General features: G+C 45.0%; 1 protein-coding gene across 1 annotated transcript in view; it reads left to right on the top strand.

Annotated features, from left to right (window-relative positions):
* SDK1 (sidekick cell adhesion molecule 1) overlaps positions 1-16,590 on the top strand; it is a 387,816-nt gene that overhangs the window by 334,095 nt on the left and 37,131 nt on the right. The window contains exons 35-36 of the mRNA XM_005420447.3: positions 493-552; positions 2,550-2,651. Of these exons, the coding sequence (XP_005420504.2) occupies positions 493-552; positions 2,550-2,651 (162 nt within the window). The remainder of the gene's footprint in view (positions 1-492; positions 553-2,549; positions 2,652-16,590) is intronic.

Genomic DNA, 16,590 nt, shown 5'->3' with positions numbered 1-16,590 from the left:
GCAGGAATCTTGAATTCTTTCAGTGAAATCAATTTCAGGGAAATCAAATTCACGCTTAAAGAAACAGGTCCTGCCCTGATGTAAGTGTTCACTTTGTGGTCCAGCTTCCAGCTCAGCACTCTGCAGCTCTTCAGGTTTTGAATTTTGCATCTAGAGAAATCAGCATGTAATGCACCACTGAGAGCTTTCGCCCCTAGAAATCATTTCATTTTTACTCATTTGTTCTATTTAATCTAAAAGCCAGAACATCTTTGTGTTGTGTATTTGTGAGCTCTCTGTTTGAGGAGGAAATGAAACAGCCCCATGTGGGCGAGATGCTCTCCATGTGTTACGAGAGAGTGATGTGATTTTATTGCCCTTCAAGGTATATTCCTAAAGCTTAAACTGTGTATGGGTGTGCTGCCTCATTTGCCTCTGTCTCTGCTGTACATCATTTGCAATAACTATTTCCTTGCACTGTAATAAGCTTTCTGCTTTGCTTACCCTGAATAGCCCAAAGCAGCTTCAAGACAGTGAACAGCAGCTCTGCATTAACGACGTATGAATTAACACGTAAGTGCACATTGCCTTCAGTTGAGACTCTTTGTAATGGTTCAAAATATACCATGGGCAAACTCCTGTGGCTCTCCTCCGCGGATCCAGCAGAAAACAACACAGATTAATGACTCTGGCTTTCCCCAGTTTCTTTTTCTTTAAGCCTTTGCTTCCCCTATACCCAGAGACATCGATGATGCAAGTAGGTAGCTGTTGTAAAAACGTGGCTGCTGGGAAGGTAAAACATTAGTGACTGTAACAACCCAGCACTGCTGATGCTAAATGAATTTTGATTCACTTGCTATATATTCTGCAGTCCATCTGAGTTTAGCTGTATCACATCATTAGTCCTATGATTCAAGCATTGTGATGCTCGGGCATTCCATGGAGTACGAGGCCAATTTAGAAAGGGCCCAATGAATTTATGTGCATCTCCAGAGGTGTTTTCAATTGGAAATGAATAAAATAACATTCGACAGAGTTAAAAGGCAAGTTGCTTTGTGGTGCTGATGGTTCACTAGATAGGTTTTGCCCAAGGCTTTTGAGTCACAGATTGTGATGGGCTAAAAAAAAAGAAAAAATGAAGCCTGATCCCCACTGGAAGTTGCATGCATGAACTCTCGTGTTCCATTTTCTTCCACATCCAGTTAACACTAAAATCTCCCTTGTGACTTCTCATGGCAGAAAAAACAGTTTCCCTGTGCAAGCTGCCCAGTACTATACGTGTGTATCTTGTTATTTTTTGTTTATGAACTCAGCACTGTTATTTCTGATTTGCTTGCTCCATCTTTTGCAATCCATCCAAATTTAGTGACATGACATTTAAAAAATTGGGGTTATATTAGGTATAATTTACAGTATGCCAGAGACTGGAGAATGCTGCTGAAGTCACAGTCGGATATTGGAGCACAACCCTTATAAAGAGTTCTGGGACACTGAAATTATACAAACTTGCCTAATTAGACTTTTTGAACCATACCAAACCAATGGCACACTGTCAGCCCTGTGTTAAGGGGACTCTGATTCATAGATAGCAGGGAAAATTATTGGCAAAGGGAGAAATTTGGACCTCTGGCCATGCGTGTCTTAATTCAATGCTCATTTAAATAGGGCAATTTATATTATTGATTGCTCTCTTACTCTAATGTCCCTGTTAAGTATTGTAGATGATAAATTTATCTGTTAGGATTGATTCTTTCATCCTGAAAATGCAAAATCTGAAACTACTCAGGCGCTGCCTCCCTCAGTGACGTTGATGTGATTCTGCTCCACCCTCGTTGCATTTGTTAATTACCCACAAACAACTGGGGTTTTTAGATTTTTTCACGCTTCTCTCACTCTCCCGCCTCATCTGTCAGAGTAGTTTCTCTGTGTCAGCAAAGAAATTTGTTGCCTGGTGTCCAAATGGAGTCCAGCCTTCAAATTCTCCTTCTTGGTTGTGATTGATGGTCGGGCTGTGGTCATGTTGGAGGAGAAGATCTCTGTGGAGGACCTGGAATGGGACTCCAGATTCCCCACTGCAGCTCTCCCTGTGCACCTGCTTCAGCTGTTCTAGAGCAGTGCCCCCCCTGCAAATGAGCATTCCAGGGATTAGGCAAATGCTAGGCAGGCTCTTCCCTACCAGTGCAGATCAAAATGAGACCTTATGGTGACATTCAAAGCCAAATCCTGCCATTTTCTGTACTTAAGAATGACCTAGAGATGTTCTTCTGGTTAGTTATCCATAAGAAATAGAGAGAAATCATTATTCCTCTTACTGGAGTGACACTTCGAGGAAATTCTGGACAATCCTGCCATTTCATCACAAATATCTTTAAAAATGATGCAAACACTGTTGTGATGTGTGAATTCATGAAGGCTTGAAGTAGACATTGCACTGTTGTACTGTTCTATTGCCCCGGCTCTATTCTGAGAGACAAGTCTGTAGATAAAGAGGTGTTGGAGTCTAAAAGATAGCTGTAATACAGTATAAATCATAATATATAATATTAATATGTAATATTTTACTTTTTCAGAATTGAAGAAATACAAGAGATATGAAGTACTAATGACAGCATATAATGTCATTGGTGAGAGCCCTACCAGCACACCAGTGGAAGTGTTTGTGGGTGAAGCAGGTAGGTGAAAAGAAAATCAGTTGATTTCTTTTTTTCTTTAATATCAGCATGTTGTAGTATTCTCCAGATAATGTTCAATAACTTTCCAGGAAAGGCATTATTTGAAAATTTCCCCAGTCATTATTGCTGGCAGTTTTTTGTTGCCCACTCTCCTGGAATAGGCACTGGCAGTTTCTTGCCATTGGAAAACCAGTTGGTCTGCAGGAAGGAGGGAAGAAAGGACATTTGAAAGAAAGAAGAGAAAATATTTTTGGAGTTGCAGGAGGATGACTGTTCATACCAAATTAGCTTGAGGGAAAAATTGACTCGAGTTAAAAAAGTGAAAAGTGGAGCACAGGAAAGTCACAAGGGAAAAGAAACAAAACTACAAAACAAGGGAGACTCAGAAAGCTGATCCTTTTATTTTATAACTCTCTGTGTAGAGGCATTGCCTGGCACCCCACCTGGCTGTGTTTTTATGTTCTTGAAGCAAGGAGATGCATGTCTGGTTTAGTGCTGGTTTTGGAGGCAGGGCTTGGGTGCTCCCAGGAGTGTGCAGACTGTCCCTGCATCCAGCCCCCATCAGTGGCACTGTTCAGGCCTTTGCTTATCTGCATCTGGTGCCTGAGTCCTTTTTGATCATTTTAAAATGATCAAAAAAGATACTTCCCTCCACTGGAAGGCTGGAGGTGGAAATGAGGACAGAAGAGTTGAGCAGACACTTCTGTGAATGCCCTGAGGAACGGGTGGTTTGTGAGAGCCCAGATAACCCCCAGGCAGTCTGTCCCCCCAGAAACTCCAGCTGGGAAGGGCAGCGCTGGCATAGCTGCTGCCCTCCTGCCAGCAGGGCTCTGGTTATGGTGATCCCAGCTGGAGGCAGGCAGGCTCTGAAATCCTCGTTAGTTCTGCTCTCCATTTCTGCAGCAGCAGCGTTTGAAGCTCAGAACAAGGGGAGGCAGCTCGACCCTCCCGTTGCTTGGCCCAGCACTGGAGCTGATTGCACTTTGTTCTGTGTCTCGGGGCTGTGGGATGGAGGAGCTATCAAAGCCAGCACTAATTCATTTCATTATTACTCATTAAACATTCTATTGCTCAAAACTAAGCAAAGCGCGTTTTTTTAAGAACTCTACTGCGCATTTTTTTAAACTCTGCTTAACCTTTTCTTTTCAAATATGGTGCAACATTCACCATCTTTCTTTGAAAACATCATAAATTAATCAGAGCAGCATTGTCCTGGAGAGACAGCTGGCAATATTTACATTTTTTTCTAGTTTGCTTCTGCTCCAACTTACTTCTGCAACTGCAGCAAAGAAAGTCCCAGGTGGAGCCAACTGTATCTGGCTTCAAAATACATTTTTGTTTCCGAGCTAAGTATCTCCCTGCTGCAAATGGAGCCAGCACATGCACTTATACACATGTACACAGCATGGGAAATCATCTGGGGAAAACAAGGAAATGCTGTTATATTGTGTCTTTTAATCCCACAGTCCAGATCTTGCTATCATAACTCAGGGAACAAGGCAATGGAAGGAGACAGACTTGGGAGGACACTGAGATAATTACAGGACCCCTGAGTGTCTGAAGGAAGGGGAGCTGGAATTAGATGAGCTTTAAGATCCCTTCCAACTCAAACCATTCCATGATTCTGTGCTATCCAGGAGGGCTCCTTTCCCAGGCAGGACTGGTGTGTCTGAAGTTGTACTGTGTGACCTGGCTGTTGTGTTAGAGTTCCTGGATTTACCTCTGGAAAGGGACCATCCAGGTTCACACAGCAGAGATGATGAATGTAGGATCTTCCTGCCGATTTTCACTCTTGTTGTGTGAAGTTATTACACTTTGTTATATAACTGCCTGTTCCACCTCCAGAACTGGCTGTGATTTATACTGTGAGTAAAGTGATTGGAGATGGTATTGCAATTTAAGTTTTAAATTGATTTGTGACACCTTTGAGTTAAAGTGTGCTGTGGAAATACAAGGTTTTTGCTGTTATTGTTTGCTCAATGTTCTTACCCACGGTAAAGGCAGTTAAGCAGCAAGCTGGAAAAAAATGAGTCTGCTCAGCTCCAGCAATGGGGCATCCAGGTTAAAAACAGAGAAAAGCTTCCCAATAAACAAGTGCTGGCACAGGCACAGCAGTGGGCACAGAGTGAGTGAAGGTGGCCAATCCCTGGGCTGAAGCTCTCAGGTAGCTCTTGTCTCTGTTAAATGGGGCCTGGTTCTGCCCTAAGCATTGCAGTAACTCTGGGAGAGGGGAGAACATTCCTCTCTGGCTCGTAAAAAGGGATAAAAATGGCCTTTGTGCCTTTGGGGAAATGTGCTGGGCTTAGGCCAGCTCAGTCAAAACACCCATTTCTGTTGGGTGTTCGTGCTGCTGTTGGTTGTGCTGTTCAGCTTCTACAGAGTGGTGCAGAAGGAGTGTCTGTGATTCCTTCCTTCCCCCTTGTGCTCTCCCCTGTTAGATTTGAAAATTTCCCTATGATCAGACCTGGATTTTACAGTAAAAGTTCCAGTAGCTAATGGAACCACCTGAAAAGCTTGGGGGGAAAGAAAGCTACTAAAACCAACCTTCCTCAAGTTTTGCCAATTAAATGAGCAAATATACCCAAATTGGGGGTTTCTCTCCAGTCCTGGAGTGCTCTTGAGCTGTGCTGCAGCCAACTGCCCCCTTTGGCAGCCTGAGCAGGTCTTCCCTGCCTCTGACTGATGGGCAGGTGGAAATTCTGGGGGAGAACAATGGGCCAGCCATGAGTAAAAGGCCTCTGTAGCCCAGCTTGATGGTGAACAGGAAAGCTGGATGCCAGTGGTTTGGATCTTTTGGGGTTTTTTGGTGGTAGGTTTTTAATTTTATTCTACAGGTGGAGGAAATGCTTTCCCTTTTTTGGGTAGCCCATAAGATCAAAGGCTTCCTTTTGAGTTCTGCCTGGATATTGGCAAAACTCACTGGTGTGGAGAGCAGTTCTTCCCCAAGATGGGAGAGTGGGCTGGGAGTCCTTGAGCTCAGCACAGCTGGGCAGGATGTGCTGCCTGCTCAGTCTGAGCAGAGCCCGTGTCCTTCCCCCACCTGCCTCAAGCATCTGCATCCCTCTCCTCCAAGGCCCAGAAGATCCTCTAACTCTGCCTTTTTAGAGCTGGCTGCAGCTCTGCCCTGCTCATTAGAGAACCATGTGCATCTCCTGACAAATGACAGAAAAATTGAAAGCCACCACTTGCAGAAATTAGGAAGGGAGTCGCAGCCCCGCTGGCAAGCCCCCTTTTCGCCTTGTTAATTCATTTAACAGTTCAGCTGTCAGGGATGCTGGCTCTGATTGGGGAGGCAGTGACTGTTCAGCAAAGGCTGGCTACTGATATTCATCCCAGCCCCAAACGCAGCTGCTACCAGAGGTGCTGTTCTGCTCCACTGAAATTAAGACTCTGTTAGAGCAGCCACTATATCAAGAGCATTATTCTACCAGGTTGCTGTCACCACCTGATTGTGTGGGGGGCTCTGGAGTTCGGGAGACTCCACTACCTGCATTTTAATTAAACAGAAATCACAGGTTTGGGCCAGGCGTGCTTCACCTAATTTGGGAAGGTGAATAAAGTAAAATGTGGCAATACAAATCCTGTGCTAACGAGCCTGCAGACTTCAGTGCTTCTCCCATATACTGCAAAGCTGTTTTGGATGAAAAGTAATGAAATTCATCATTTTTTCCAGCAGCTGTTGCTGGAGTAGAGTGAGTGTGTGCAGAGAGGGGGTGGCAGAAGGGGTGAAGTGCTTCGAGAGACATCAGCCTTTAAACAGGTTGTAAATCCATTTGTGTGAAGAGGGGAGTGATGTGTGTCATTATAACTGATGGTGACATTGGTGACCTTCAGAATTCACAAGAACTGATGAGGCCGGGTTGTTGTTGTTGTTCTTTTTAATGATGATCTCTGAGAGCTGGTTCTGTAATGGGAAAGGCAAAGAGTAAAAAGAGCTGGGAGACAAATCCCTTTGTTTAGTAGTCCTCCATTGAAATGCCACTTTAGTTGTGCCATCATCTTTCAGAGAACAGTACCTGGCTCTCTCATTTTCTTCCAAGTGGAACTGTAGCTTGGAAAAGAGCAGGGATGGAACAGAGTGATGTCTGTCTTCAAAAGCTGAATCCACCTCTTAGTGCAAAGCTAGCAGACACCAAACCAAATTTCTTCCTGTTATGTGCAGTTATTTTCATCTGCCCTCCTGCCTGCAGCTCCACAGGTGTTCCTGGACCTCACAAATTTTATTTAATTCACCCGTAGCTGACACAGGAAGATCTGCTCTGCCGGTAATGTCAGGGGAAGCACTTGGAGCTGCCTGGCCATCTCCAGCATTTTGCTGGCCAGAAACAGAAACCACCTGGAAAGCTCCAAGACTAAAAATAGTGAAATAGGTTTGGGACAGAAAAGGCTACACTCAGAGAGTGAGCCATGGTAAGGAAAAAGAAGCCACATAAGGAAGCAAAGACTTGACTCCAAGTACTTGGCTCCCCTTTAGAAACTGCTTCCAGCACAGAGCTCTTGTCCCTTCTTGCCTGGTTATCTGTGCTGGGGCAACATCCCTTTGTGCTGAAGGCAAGGAAGGTTGGCAGGACAAGGCTCCTTTACCCTTGGGTGCTTTAATCTCTTCCTTCAGGCTTTGCTCTTTTACGTGTGCACTCCAGATTCCCCCAGTGGCGTCACCTCCGTCCCTTTCTGGAGAAGGGGGTCCCTCAGCCCTACCTGGGCCCCCCTTTTCTCTCACAGCACAGCAGCTTTACCTCCTCCCCTGCCCCAAAGAGCAGTGGAGATGCTGTGTGGAGTCCCCTGTGCCTCCTTGGTCCCAGGCTCGGGGAGGAATGACAGGATTCCAGCACATCCGAGCTGGCAGCCTGCGCCCTGCGCGGCCCCTGGCTGTGCTCTCCTATCTCGGTGGCACACGTGGGCTGGCTGCGCCTCTGCAGATAGCAGCACACTGCTGCTGGCACAGCTGCAAGAGCTGGGTGGGCACTGCCATCCCAGATGCCACTGGAGAAGGGAAGAGGAGGATTATCATGGCCATTTCACATTGCAATAGTCTAAAACCTGTCAGCCTTGGGGATGGTATCTTCCCTCGATAAACAAAAGGGGATGGAGGGAAGCTATGGGGGAATGGAATGGTAAATGAATTCTTGGTTTCACATGCTCAAACTTTAAACAAAGGGCAACTTCGATGCTTTAAAAGCACCAAACCTTTGAAATAAAAGGATGTTTGCCTTTTAATTTCTGACACCTCTGGACAGCAAGAGGCTACTTTTGGGGGATGGCAGGGTGTTTGAAACTGGTTGTCTTTTTCCCCTCCTCTTTAAATTTAAAGAACCTGCAGAGCTGTTCCATTGTGATGCTCAGTTCTGGATGAGCTTTACCCTGTCATTCTGGGAATTCTTGCTCCAGGAGTGACACTGAGTTGCCATCCTGTCCCCAGTGTCTTTCTGAGAAGGTCTCCTGTCAGCTTGGAGTTAAAGATGCGAGCCACGTTCTCCAATAATGTGCTAAAAGACAAAGTAAAGTCAGAGCAGAGCAAGAAAGGCAAGCTGTAGGAAGATGGAAGGAAAAAAAAGAAATGGTGAGACATTTCCTGGTTGGTCTGGGAAAGTAACCTCTTTCCAGTTTCTCTTGGAATTCAATTCATCTGTATCCCAACAGCATCCCATTTCTGAGAGCAGGATTGGCCACTGGGCCAATCCCATCAGTGTTTCTTGGTGGATTTTAAACTTCTCCAGATTCACTCTATATACAAGGACTTGTCTGCAGCAAGCCCAATTTGGATTTGTTGTTCCCCTCAATGCAGCTCCACTGGAGGTAGCAGGAGTGTTGATAGCATGTGGCTGTGGGATCTAATCCTGCAGGGCTGCGACAGGACAGTAGAAAATAACAAACTAAAGTGTGCCCACATCAGAGCATTAGTCACTGCTTGTGTGTTACTGGTATTGTTACAATGCTGGGGAGTTTTGGAAATGAATTTTCTCTGTAAGGCTTGGCTCCCTTTCCTACTCAAACTGGCTGTTTTTTAAGGGTAATTTTATATTCTTAATCTGTTTACAGATGATGTGAAGGTTTTGCTAATTAGACTTCCAGATTTGGTGGTTTAGCTCAGTAGCTGCTCTTACAATGGCAAGACAGAAAGTAACCGTGCCAGTGTGAGTCTGTGGAAGAAGTGTCCTTAATGTCAACATGTCAAAAAGACATCCCTGCAGCTCTCTGGAGACTGAAATCTAATGTCAAGGCAGAAGGAAGCAAAGTCTGGGAGTCGTAGTGCTGTCAAAGCAAGTTATTCTACCATACAGGAGAAGGAATTTTAAGCGAATGCACTGGAAAGCAGCGTCCAGATTGAGACATAGATTTGATGGGCTTATTTGACATCTTTAATTCTCCATTGACAGTCCAAAGCTCCCTAAAATGATTTGCAATGTTTTCATGCTGCAAGTAAAAGCCGAACGCGCGCCTCATTAACAGCTCATTAAGTTGTTAATATTGGTCATCAGCAGCCTTTGGTACAGCACAATGCTTTATGCAGTGCGGCAGCTCCTGCTTAGCTCGGGTCTAATTGCCTCTTTTTATCACGTCTCAATGTAGGAAAGATGTTTCTGTCCTGGCAAAAACATCCGCGGTGTTTGATGCGCTGGTCCCTAACTGTGGCAGGGCCGGGAGGAGCTGGGCAGCGTTTTGCTCCGAGGATGAACTCACAACCCAAAGCATTTGATGCTGATTTTTTTTTTTGGTGCCGACTGTAGCCCGAGACGGGCCCAAATTCATCATGAACTGTGCGCTGCAGTTGTGGGAGGGGAAGGACAGATGAGCTGTTGTGCTGCAGAGCTCCGTGGGCTGTGAGAGCCAGGGAGGGACATCCCTGCACAGAGCACAGCGAGGAGAAACCTGATCGGGTGTGCGGAGCTCTGCTGAGCTCACAGCACAGCTTACTCCATTAAAAGCTGAGGAATTAACCTTCCTTTCAAAAAACATGAGCAATCAGTAGTAAAGTCAAATGAAGCAGAAATTGCCCTGGTAGAGAGGTGGGGAAGCCCCTGGCTGGTAACTCCTATTCCAGCAGACACAGGCTGGAGTTGGAGTGCTTTTGACTAAAGGGTTATATCTGCAGCCAGATTCCTATTCTGCCTAATTGTGCAGTCCTGCTCTGCTTGTTTGCAGTCATCCTGGGATATGTGAGCAAAATTTGTGCTGTAAGTATTTTCATATGGGTCTCAACTCCCGTGGCTTTGCCTCCTCTGTACAGCTTTGCTGTGAAGCCAGCTGTGGAGAAACACAGTTGGTTTTCTTCTCTGACATCTGTTTGCTGTATCCGTCGTCAATCACAGAACTGGAGGCTTTTCAGGTTGCTTGTTGTACAGTGAAAACAAAAAAGTTGCCATTTTTTCTTAAGAAAGTATGAATTAGTAATAGTCTAAAATATCTTGGCTGCAGCAGTCCAGGCACTGAGAAGGAATGGGGGTGTGAAACTGCAGCAATGATCTCAGGGATGAAAAATAAAGAAAGAAAGAGAAAACTCTCACTGAGAGTCAAGAAAATTTGAATTTAATCTCTCTCTCCCCAGGAGCACAAGAACACAGTCTTCTGTGGGCTCCCTGGGGTTCCCTGACCATTGCAATCTGTAAATCCTAAATTAATTCCTCGTGGGGGTCAGCTACCCAAACTGGCATTAAAGCCACAGTGAAAGGTTATTCCAGGGGCAGATCTCACCTGTGCCCTTTGACTTTTTTCTGATATAGCTTTTGACATTTGGTAGATGGCAAACCCAGGGGAGGTTATTTGATACGCTCTCTTGGCTGCAGTGAAGCAGAAGGATTAGACCTCAGTAGGTGCTGCCATTGCTGTTAGTGGATGTGAAGTGGGTGCTTTTGTCAGTTGCCATGAACTTGTGGTATTATGATATTCAAATGTGGCATTAACAAATTATAATAAGTGGAACATTACTACAAATAGAGGAGGAGGAATTTTGGGTCCTGGGGAGTGTGGGGAAAAAATCTGAAATTGGTAATTTTGCTTCTCTAATGGGTAGCTTTGTAAGAGAGTGGAGGGCAGTGCTTTCCCCTCCTGTACTGCTCTGAGTGCACATGAGAGAGGGTCAGACACACAACAGCTCCTCACCATCCCTTGAACAACCTTCAGCCCCTCCTGGGGGTGAATCCTGCACTCATCAGAGCTGGCACTGCTCTCTTTACACAACTGCTTCTGCTCTTCAATGGAGAAAACCCCCAAGTGCACGGATGTGAGGGAGAGGGAGCTGCAGGAGCCATCCCTGATTTGCATGGATGTGAGAGAGAGGGGGTTTTAGCTTGCAGGCTCGTGCCTCCCTGATGCTGTCAGGCTCTTGCTGCTCATGGCCCATCTCTGCTGACTGATGGGCTGCCTGCCTGTGTGTGATCATATCCTTCCTGACATGAAGAAATAGAGGGAAAAGCTCATTTTATTATTCCCCCCACTTCTTGTTTTAACCACCTGTACACCCTTTCCAGAGGCAGTCTGACAGTTCTGTGAGGGCTTTACTTTGGGCCAGGCTCTCTCACTTCCTTGATGGATAATCTCAGTATGCAATCTGATAGCCTCTTCTAGGGTTGTGTTTGCTAAGTAGAACTGTGGAATTCAGCAAAAGAAAAGTGTGTAGTTTTTGTTTGCAGCCTCTTTCACAGCACTGCTCTGTGGGGTTTGCCATGGTTCTAATTACCCAGATCACGTCTGCCCCATGAAATTCCCAGATTGCACATGGCTCACTCACGGGGGAAATCCAAACCCCCTTTAAAAGATTAGGGATCACAGCAACAGTGTGTTCACCACTGGAAGAGTTAGTGAGGAACAGGATGAGAATGGCTCCTCAGTTCAAAAAGGGCAGGTACACTCCTAGATCTGTGTCTGTGGAAAAGAGACTGCACTTCCAGTCCTTGTTTCATTTCAGTTTGCAGGAATTCAGTTTGCAGGAATGTCATCTCCCCCTCTCTCCACCCCCACCTCCCTCCTGTGTCTCTGCAGGTGCTGAAGGTACCTGTGCCAACACTGGGAAGCTTCCCAGTGCTAAGCATAGAAGCTGGGGATGTTACATTTGGGGATCATTTGCAGCTGCTTTGATTTATGTTTCTTCATTACTTTAATATCCTTAAAAAATTGATGTGGCAAAACAACAGCTACTGTACTAAATGTGGTGTACAGAGGAGAGCCAAGTGTTTGCCTACCCAGACAAGATGGCACAGAGTAAAACAACTGCAGGTGTTCCAGACTCCCAAAGTTCTCATCCTGACAGCTGTTCTCTTTCTCCTCTTCACCCTTTCTTCTCCACTAAAACAGGTTTTTCTATTTTTATCTTTCTATTCTACATCTATTTTTGCATTTCTGCCCTGTCTTCCTCAGCATTCATGAAGGTGAGAGAGATGTTTTTCAAGTTCTTCTTGTGTTCACTTCCACTACATGAGGAGATGTTTCAATTCCTCTTATACTGTTCTATGCAATTGTGTAAATCAACACATGCATCCACATCCCTTGTAAAGGAGTATTTCCAACTAAAACCTGGCTTTTACAGCTGTTTTCCCTCCTCCCTCATCCAGCTGAACATCTCAACGATGGGGAGGCCAGATTGCTCCTTTGCTGAGACTCGTTTCATGTCTCAGGGTGTCACAAACCTGGCAGGGCAGCATTGGTGCCAAATTGCTGAGCAAGAGGGCAGGAGCACTCAAGCCCAACGTAGCAAATGGATTGTGTTGGAGGGGTTAAGACCCACATCCCTGGAATGTGGCTCTGCCTCTCTTAGTGCCTCTGAAACACATCTGAGTAACCACAGAGAGCTCAGCCCTTGGAAAAACATCAAATTCCATCACGAGATGCAGCCCAGCCTAAAACAGGCAGATATTAGTGGGAAGTGTGTTTTACATTCTAAATATAGCTTGTGCTGCTCTTCACAGTGGAAAGCAGCTTCGCAGTAGCTGGTTTTGAAGCACAACTGACTAATTGTTATTGAGCTAATCAGCATCCCTCACGCAGCATTCCTGACGGCACCAGGCTCTGCTGCTGGGGAAGCTCTGATCCTCCCACTGCTCTCTCCCAGACTCTGTCAGAAAATGGCCAATAAACACTGAACATCCTTCTCTCATGCCACTTTTCCTTCATGCAAGGAGTGACTGCTGACATCTGCACATCCACCTTTTTGGTCATTCCTGGGAGGTACCATCCTCACATTTCTTCTCTAAGCCTGTTCTGCAGGAAAACCCCACTTTGCCTGTTCTGCTGATCAGTCTCACTGCTTTATCTGGCGACCTTCTGTTTGTTGTGTTGTGTTTGGCTTTAGAATCTACTAAACTATTGCTTATCTACACTGTGACTTGAAGGCAGTGGCTGCAGCTGAAGAAGCAGCAATCTCCATGTCACTGCAGGGATATAACTTCAATACAGTAAGGATGGTTTAGGTTAGGCATCAAAAAGAATAATATGAGAGGTTTTTTGTTAGTGTAATATTATAGATAACCCTATTTTGTTTATTTTTATTTTTAAAGTATGGGTATTACACAATCCCCTATTTTAAGAGCTGCTAAAGCAGAGAGGTGCTGGCAGAGTTTGTGTGGGAATGGCAGCACAATCTGGAAAGAAGTCAGTGATTGAGATTACATGAAAATCTGACCAGCAAGCTGATCCCAGTGTGACCCAGGAGATGGTGTCTGAGTCCTCTCCAAACCCTTTTAGCCCTATTTCCCATGACTGTGTGTGCCAGGAATCAGTGTGTAAACTTTGGAAGCTCTGATGTGCAAGATTTCACCATCAGCACACACTGAACTGAACACTGTTGTGCCTTCTCCCTTGTTGTTAATCACTAGGTGGGGAAAATTACAGCTGATACTCAGAACATGCTGCAACCACCCCTCCATTGTAATGAGGAGATGGATTAGAGGATTTGGGGTCCTGGAGCTGTGTCTTTGTTCTGTGTTTATGCAGCACATTGTGCAATGAGATTCTCTAGGTCTAACACCAAAATGGCCTCTAGGTGCTAACACCAAAATGCACACATATTGATTACTGGGGAATAAAGACAGGCATGTTCTTCAAGTCATGCTTTGAAGAATTTGGGGGAAACACTTGCTAGATAGAAAAGGATCAGTGGTCTTTACAAAACAGAAATTTGCTTGGGATTGTTTGGGATTAAGCTGATGGACAGAAAATCCGTCAGTCTCTTTCACTGCATTTTTCTCTTCATTTTTGGCCTGAATCTTTACTTAAATGGTGTGTGAGTATCAGGAAATCTTGTCCCAAACTTGTCTGTGAGTGTCCTGCCAGTGACACTGCCGCTGCAGAAACATTTAGAAAACCAGTAGTGGAGAAATCCTCTGCTGCCCAGAAACTGGAGCAGATATAAGAGCAGTGAGGAATGCTTCACAAAACCAGTTATCAGATTTGCCCAATGAATCACAAGGATTTGTAGCCTACCTGTGCCACAGAGCATCGTGGCGATTGTCACTGGGAAAAGGAATAGCAGTTCCATATTGATGGAAAGCTCTGGGTGCCACACAGCCCAGAGAACAAATATCCCAAGTGAGAAAAGCTGAGGTGAACCTTCTGCAGAGCACAGAGCTCTGGAGCAGGGAGGCCGCTGGGGATTTCAAGCACCTTCTCTTTAAAGGTTAGAAGCATTTGCAAACTCAAATTGCCTGCAGTGAGAGCAGAGGCTGCTCAGTGCAGCTGGGAAATGAGGGCAGTGATATGTTTAAACGTGGATTTAGGTGTGTAACTTTATTTATGGGCTCATTTTGACACTCTCACCACGTTTCTGGATAGATTTGCTGTCTTTACGTGATCCTGCCAACAGCAGCCCAGCCCATATTTGTTGCTATTTGTTACTAATTACTACACAACCTGCTCAGTATTTCTCCTAAGGTTTTGGCTAAGAGAGCGTTTCAAGGAGACAATCTCAAAGGTAAATTGAAATCAGATAAGAAAAGAAATGTTTACAAATATCTGCATGAGATTCCAAGGCAGGATATGTGCGCAGAATTCGACTTCATGAGTACACAGATGTTTTTTTCAGGGAAAGTGAAATGCTTTCCACCTGCCAAGAGCTGGCTGTGTTTGGACCCTCAGGGGTCTGTGTCGCTCCTGCTATAGTTGATAATGTCACTAACACCTAAAGCAGTGTGAGGTATGTAGCTCTAACCTTGCTTTTTATGTATTTGAGATTTCAACAGCCGTGAAAAATCCCGAGCTCAGTAATCTTGAAGTGCATTCCTAGAAGGTAAAAAGCCTTTTGAATTCACCTTCAAAATGCACTTGCTTTTATTGGCACAGGCTATCCGTGTATTCAGGGAATGGTTTGGGGTTGCAAACAGGTGGGGTCTTCAGGGATGTGTTTCCTTCTTTTTGAAGTATTTCACTTCACCCTTAATGGAGGGTGCTCTCACACACAGGCACATCAAGCATCAGCAGCACTCTTCTGCTGTCCCTCGCTGTCAACAAGAAATCTGTGCTTAGAGGAGGCGGGACACATCAGTCTTTGAAAGTTGAACAGAAGGACAGACACACAGGGCACAAAACCAAACAATTTGCATCTCATGGAGGCTCTGGAGTAGTGAAGAGAAATGTTTTTTTCCACATTTTTTTTTCCGTTCCTCCCATCAAGTTTTCCTCCGCCGCGCCAGTAGAAGTGCAGCTCCAGCAGCGAGTGTGTCGGTGCAGAGTTATCACTGGCAGGTTTTAACCACTGTGTTTCTTAGAAGTGCTGCATGAAGGGGTTGAGGAAAAGCAGTGTTATTCTGGCAGTGGGTTGTACACGCCGTCTTCTCTGATGGTCGCATCTCAGAAGCGGTATTTGTTCCAGGCTGCCACATGGCATCCAAAGAAAAATGCTCTTGTAGATGCTGCTTCAGACCCGAGTGTTGAGAGCACTGTGAAGCTGTCAGCTCAGGACAGACAGTGGTGTCACTCCTTAGAAAGGAAATACACTGCTAAAGGGACCCGTTTTCCTCTGTGATTGTATACATTCCTGTTTCCCTGAGCGTGTCATCCTGGCAGATCTCTGGGATGTGTTTTCAGCATTACTCTCTGTGATCAGTTTGGCCTCGTGCTATGGTTTGTGCTGTGAAATTCTCAAAATCTTGAGTTTTTTGGTCCCTAACAGCACTGCCTTGCATGGAGGCATCCAGCCAAGCAACGAGCACAGAAGGCAGGGCAATAATTAGACAAGTGCACCCTTGTGACCAAGCTAGGGTTTACTGATGGTCACTGTCACCTCATGTATTCACCATCCAGCCAAAAAGAAAACAAAAAACCCCACAATAAATAAATAGTTTTAACCGAGCCCTGGGATAAAGGCTATTTTCAATTTTACCTTTCACGTTTTAATTGTATAGCAATAATTTTGCAATAGAGTTGCCGATGGCAAACATGCAAAAGACATTAACTTTATTTATGTTTTGGATTATTAATGTGGCTGTTAAAATTCCTCCAGTTAGTTTTGATTGAATTGTTTTTTTGTGCGATTCTGTCGTTTAATGGAGCGGTAAATAAGAATTTCTGATAATGAGCCCAAGCATCTGTCACAACAACCTGGCGCTGGTTATTAACATTTCCATTAACGGCAGGGTGGGCAGTGATAATATGGAAACCACACAGTTAGAACAAAATAAATAGTTGGTGTCAGGCTGAGTGGGTGTTAATTACTTTTTTATTTTATAACTCTGAGGGGAGGGAGTATTGGTAGAAAAGTGTGACTTATGAAGGTCATTCTCTCTTAAGAAAGAAGTCTCCAGAGGAGCAGCTAACCGGCGCTATCCAGTGCAAGCGGTGAATATTTTATCGCTTCTATTTATGGCCCAGAAAGGGGCAGAGAGAAAAGAGACAACTTTCTCAGGGGGTCTGGCAGAAGGCTATGGCACTGCGAACACAGAGAAAGGAGAAGTGGAGCCTTTGTCCTGCCTTTCTCTCTCCACTTCTGCAGTTTGACCAGGACACACTTCAG

The sequence above is a fragment of the Geospiza fortis genome, unplaced genomic scaffold, assembly GCF_000277835.1.
Source record: "Geospiza fortis unplaced genomic scaffold, GeoFor_1.0 scaffold237, whole genome shotgun sequence".
NCBI lineage: Eukaryota > Metazoa > Chordata > Aves > Passeriformes > Thraupidae > Geospiza > Geospiza fortis.
The sequence above is the reverse complement of the archived record's forward strand: the minus strand, read 5'-3'. Positions and strand labels throughout refer to the sequence as shown.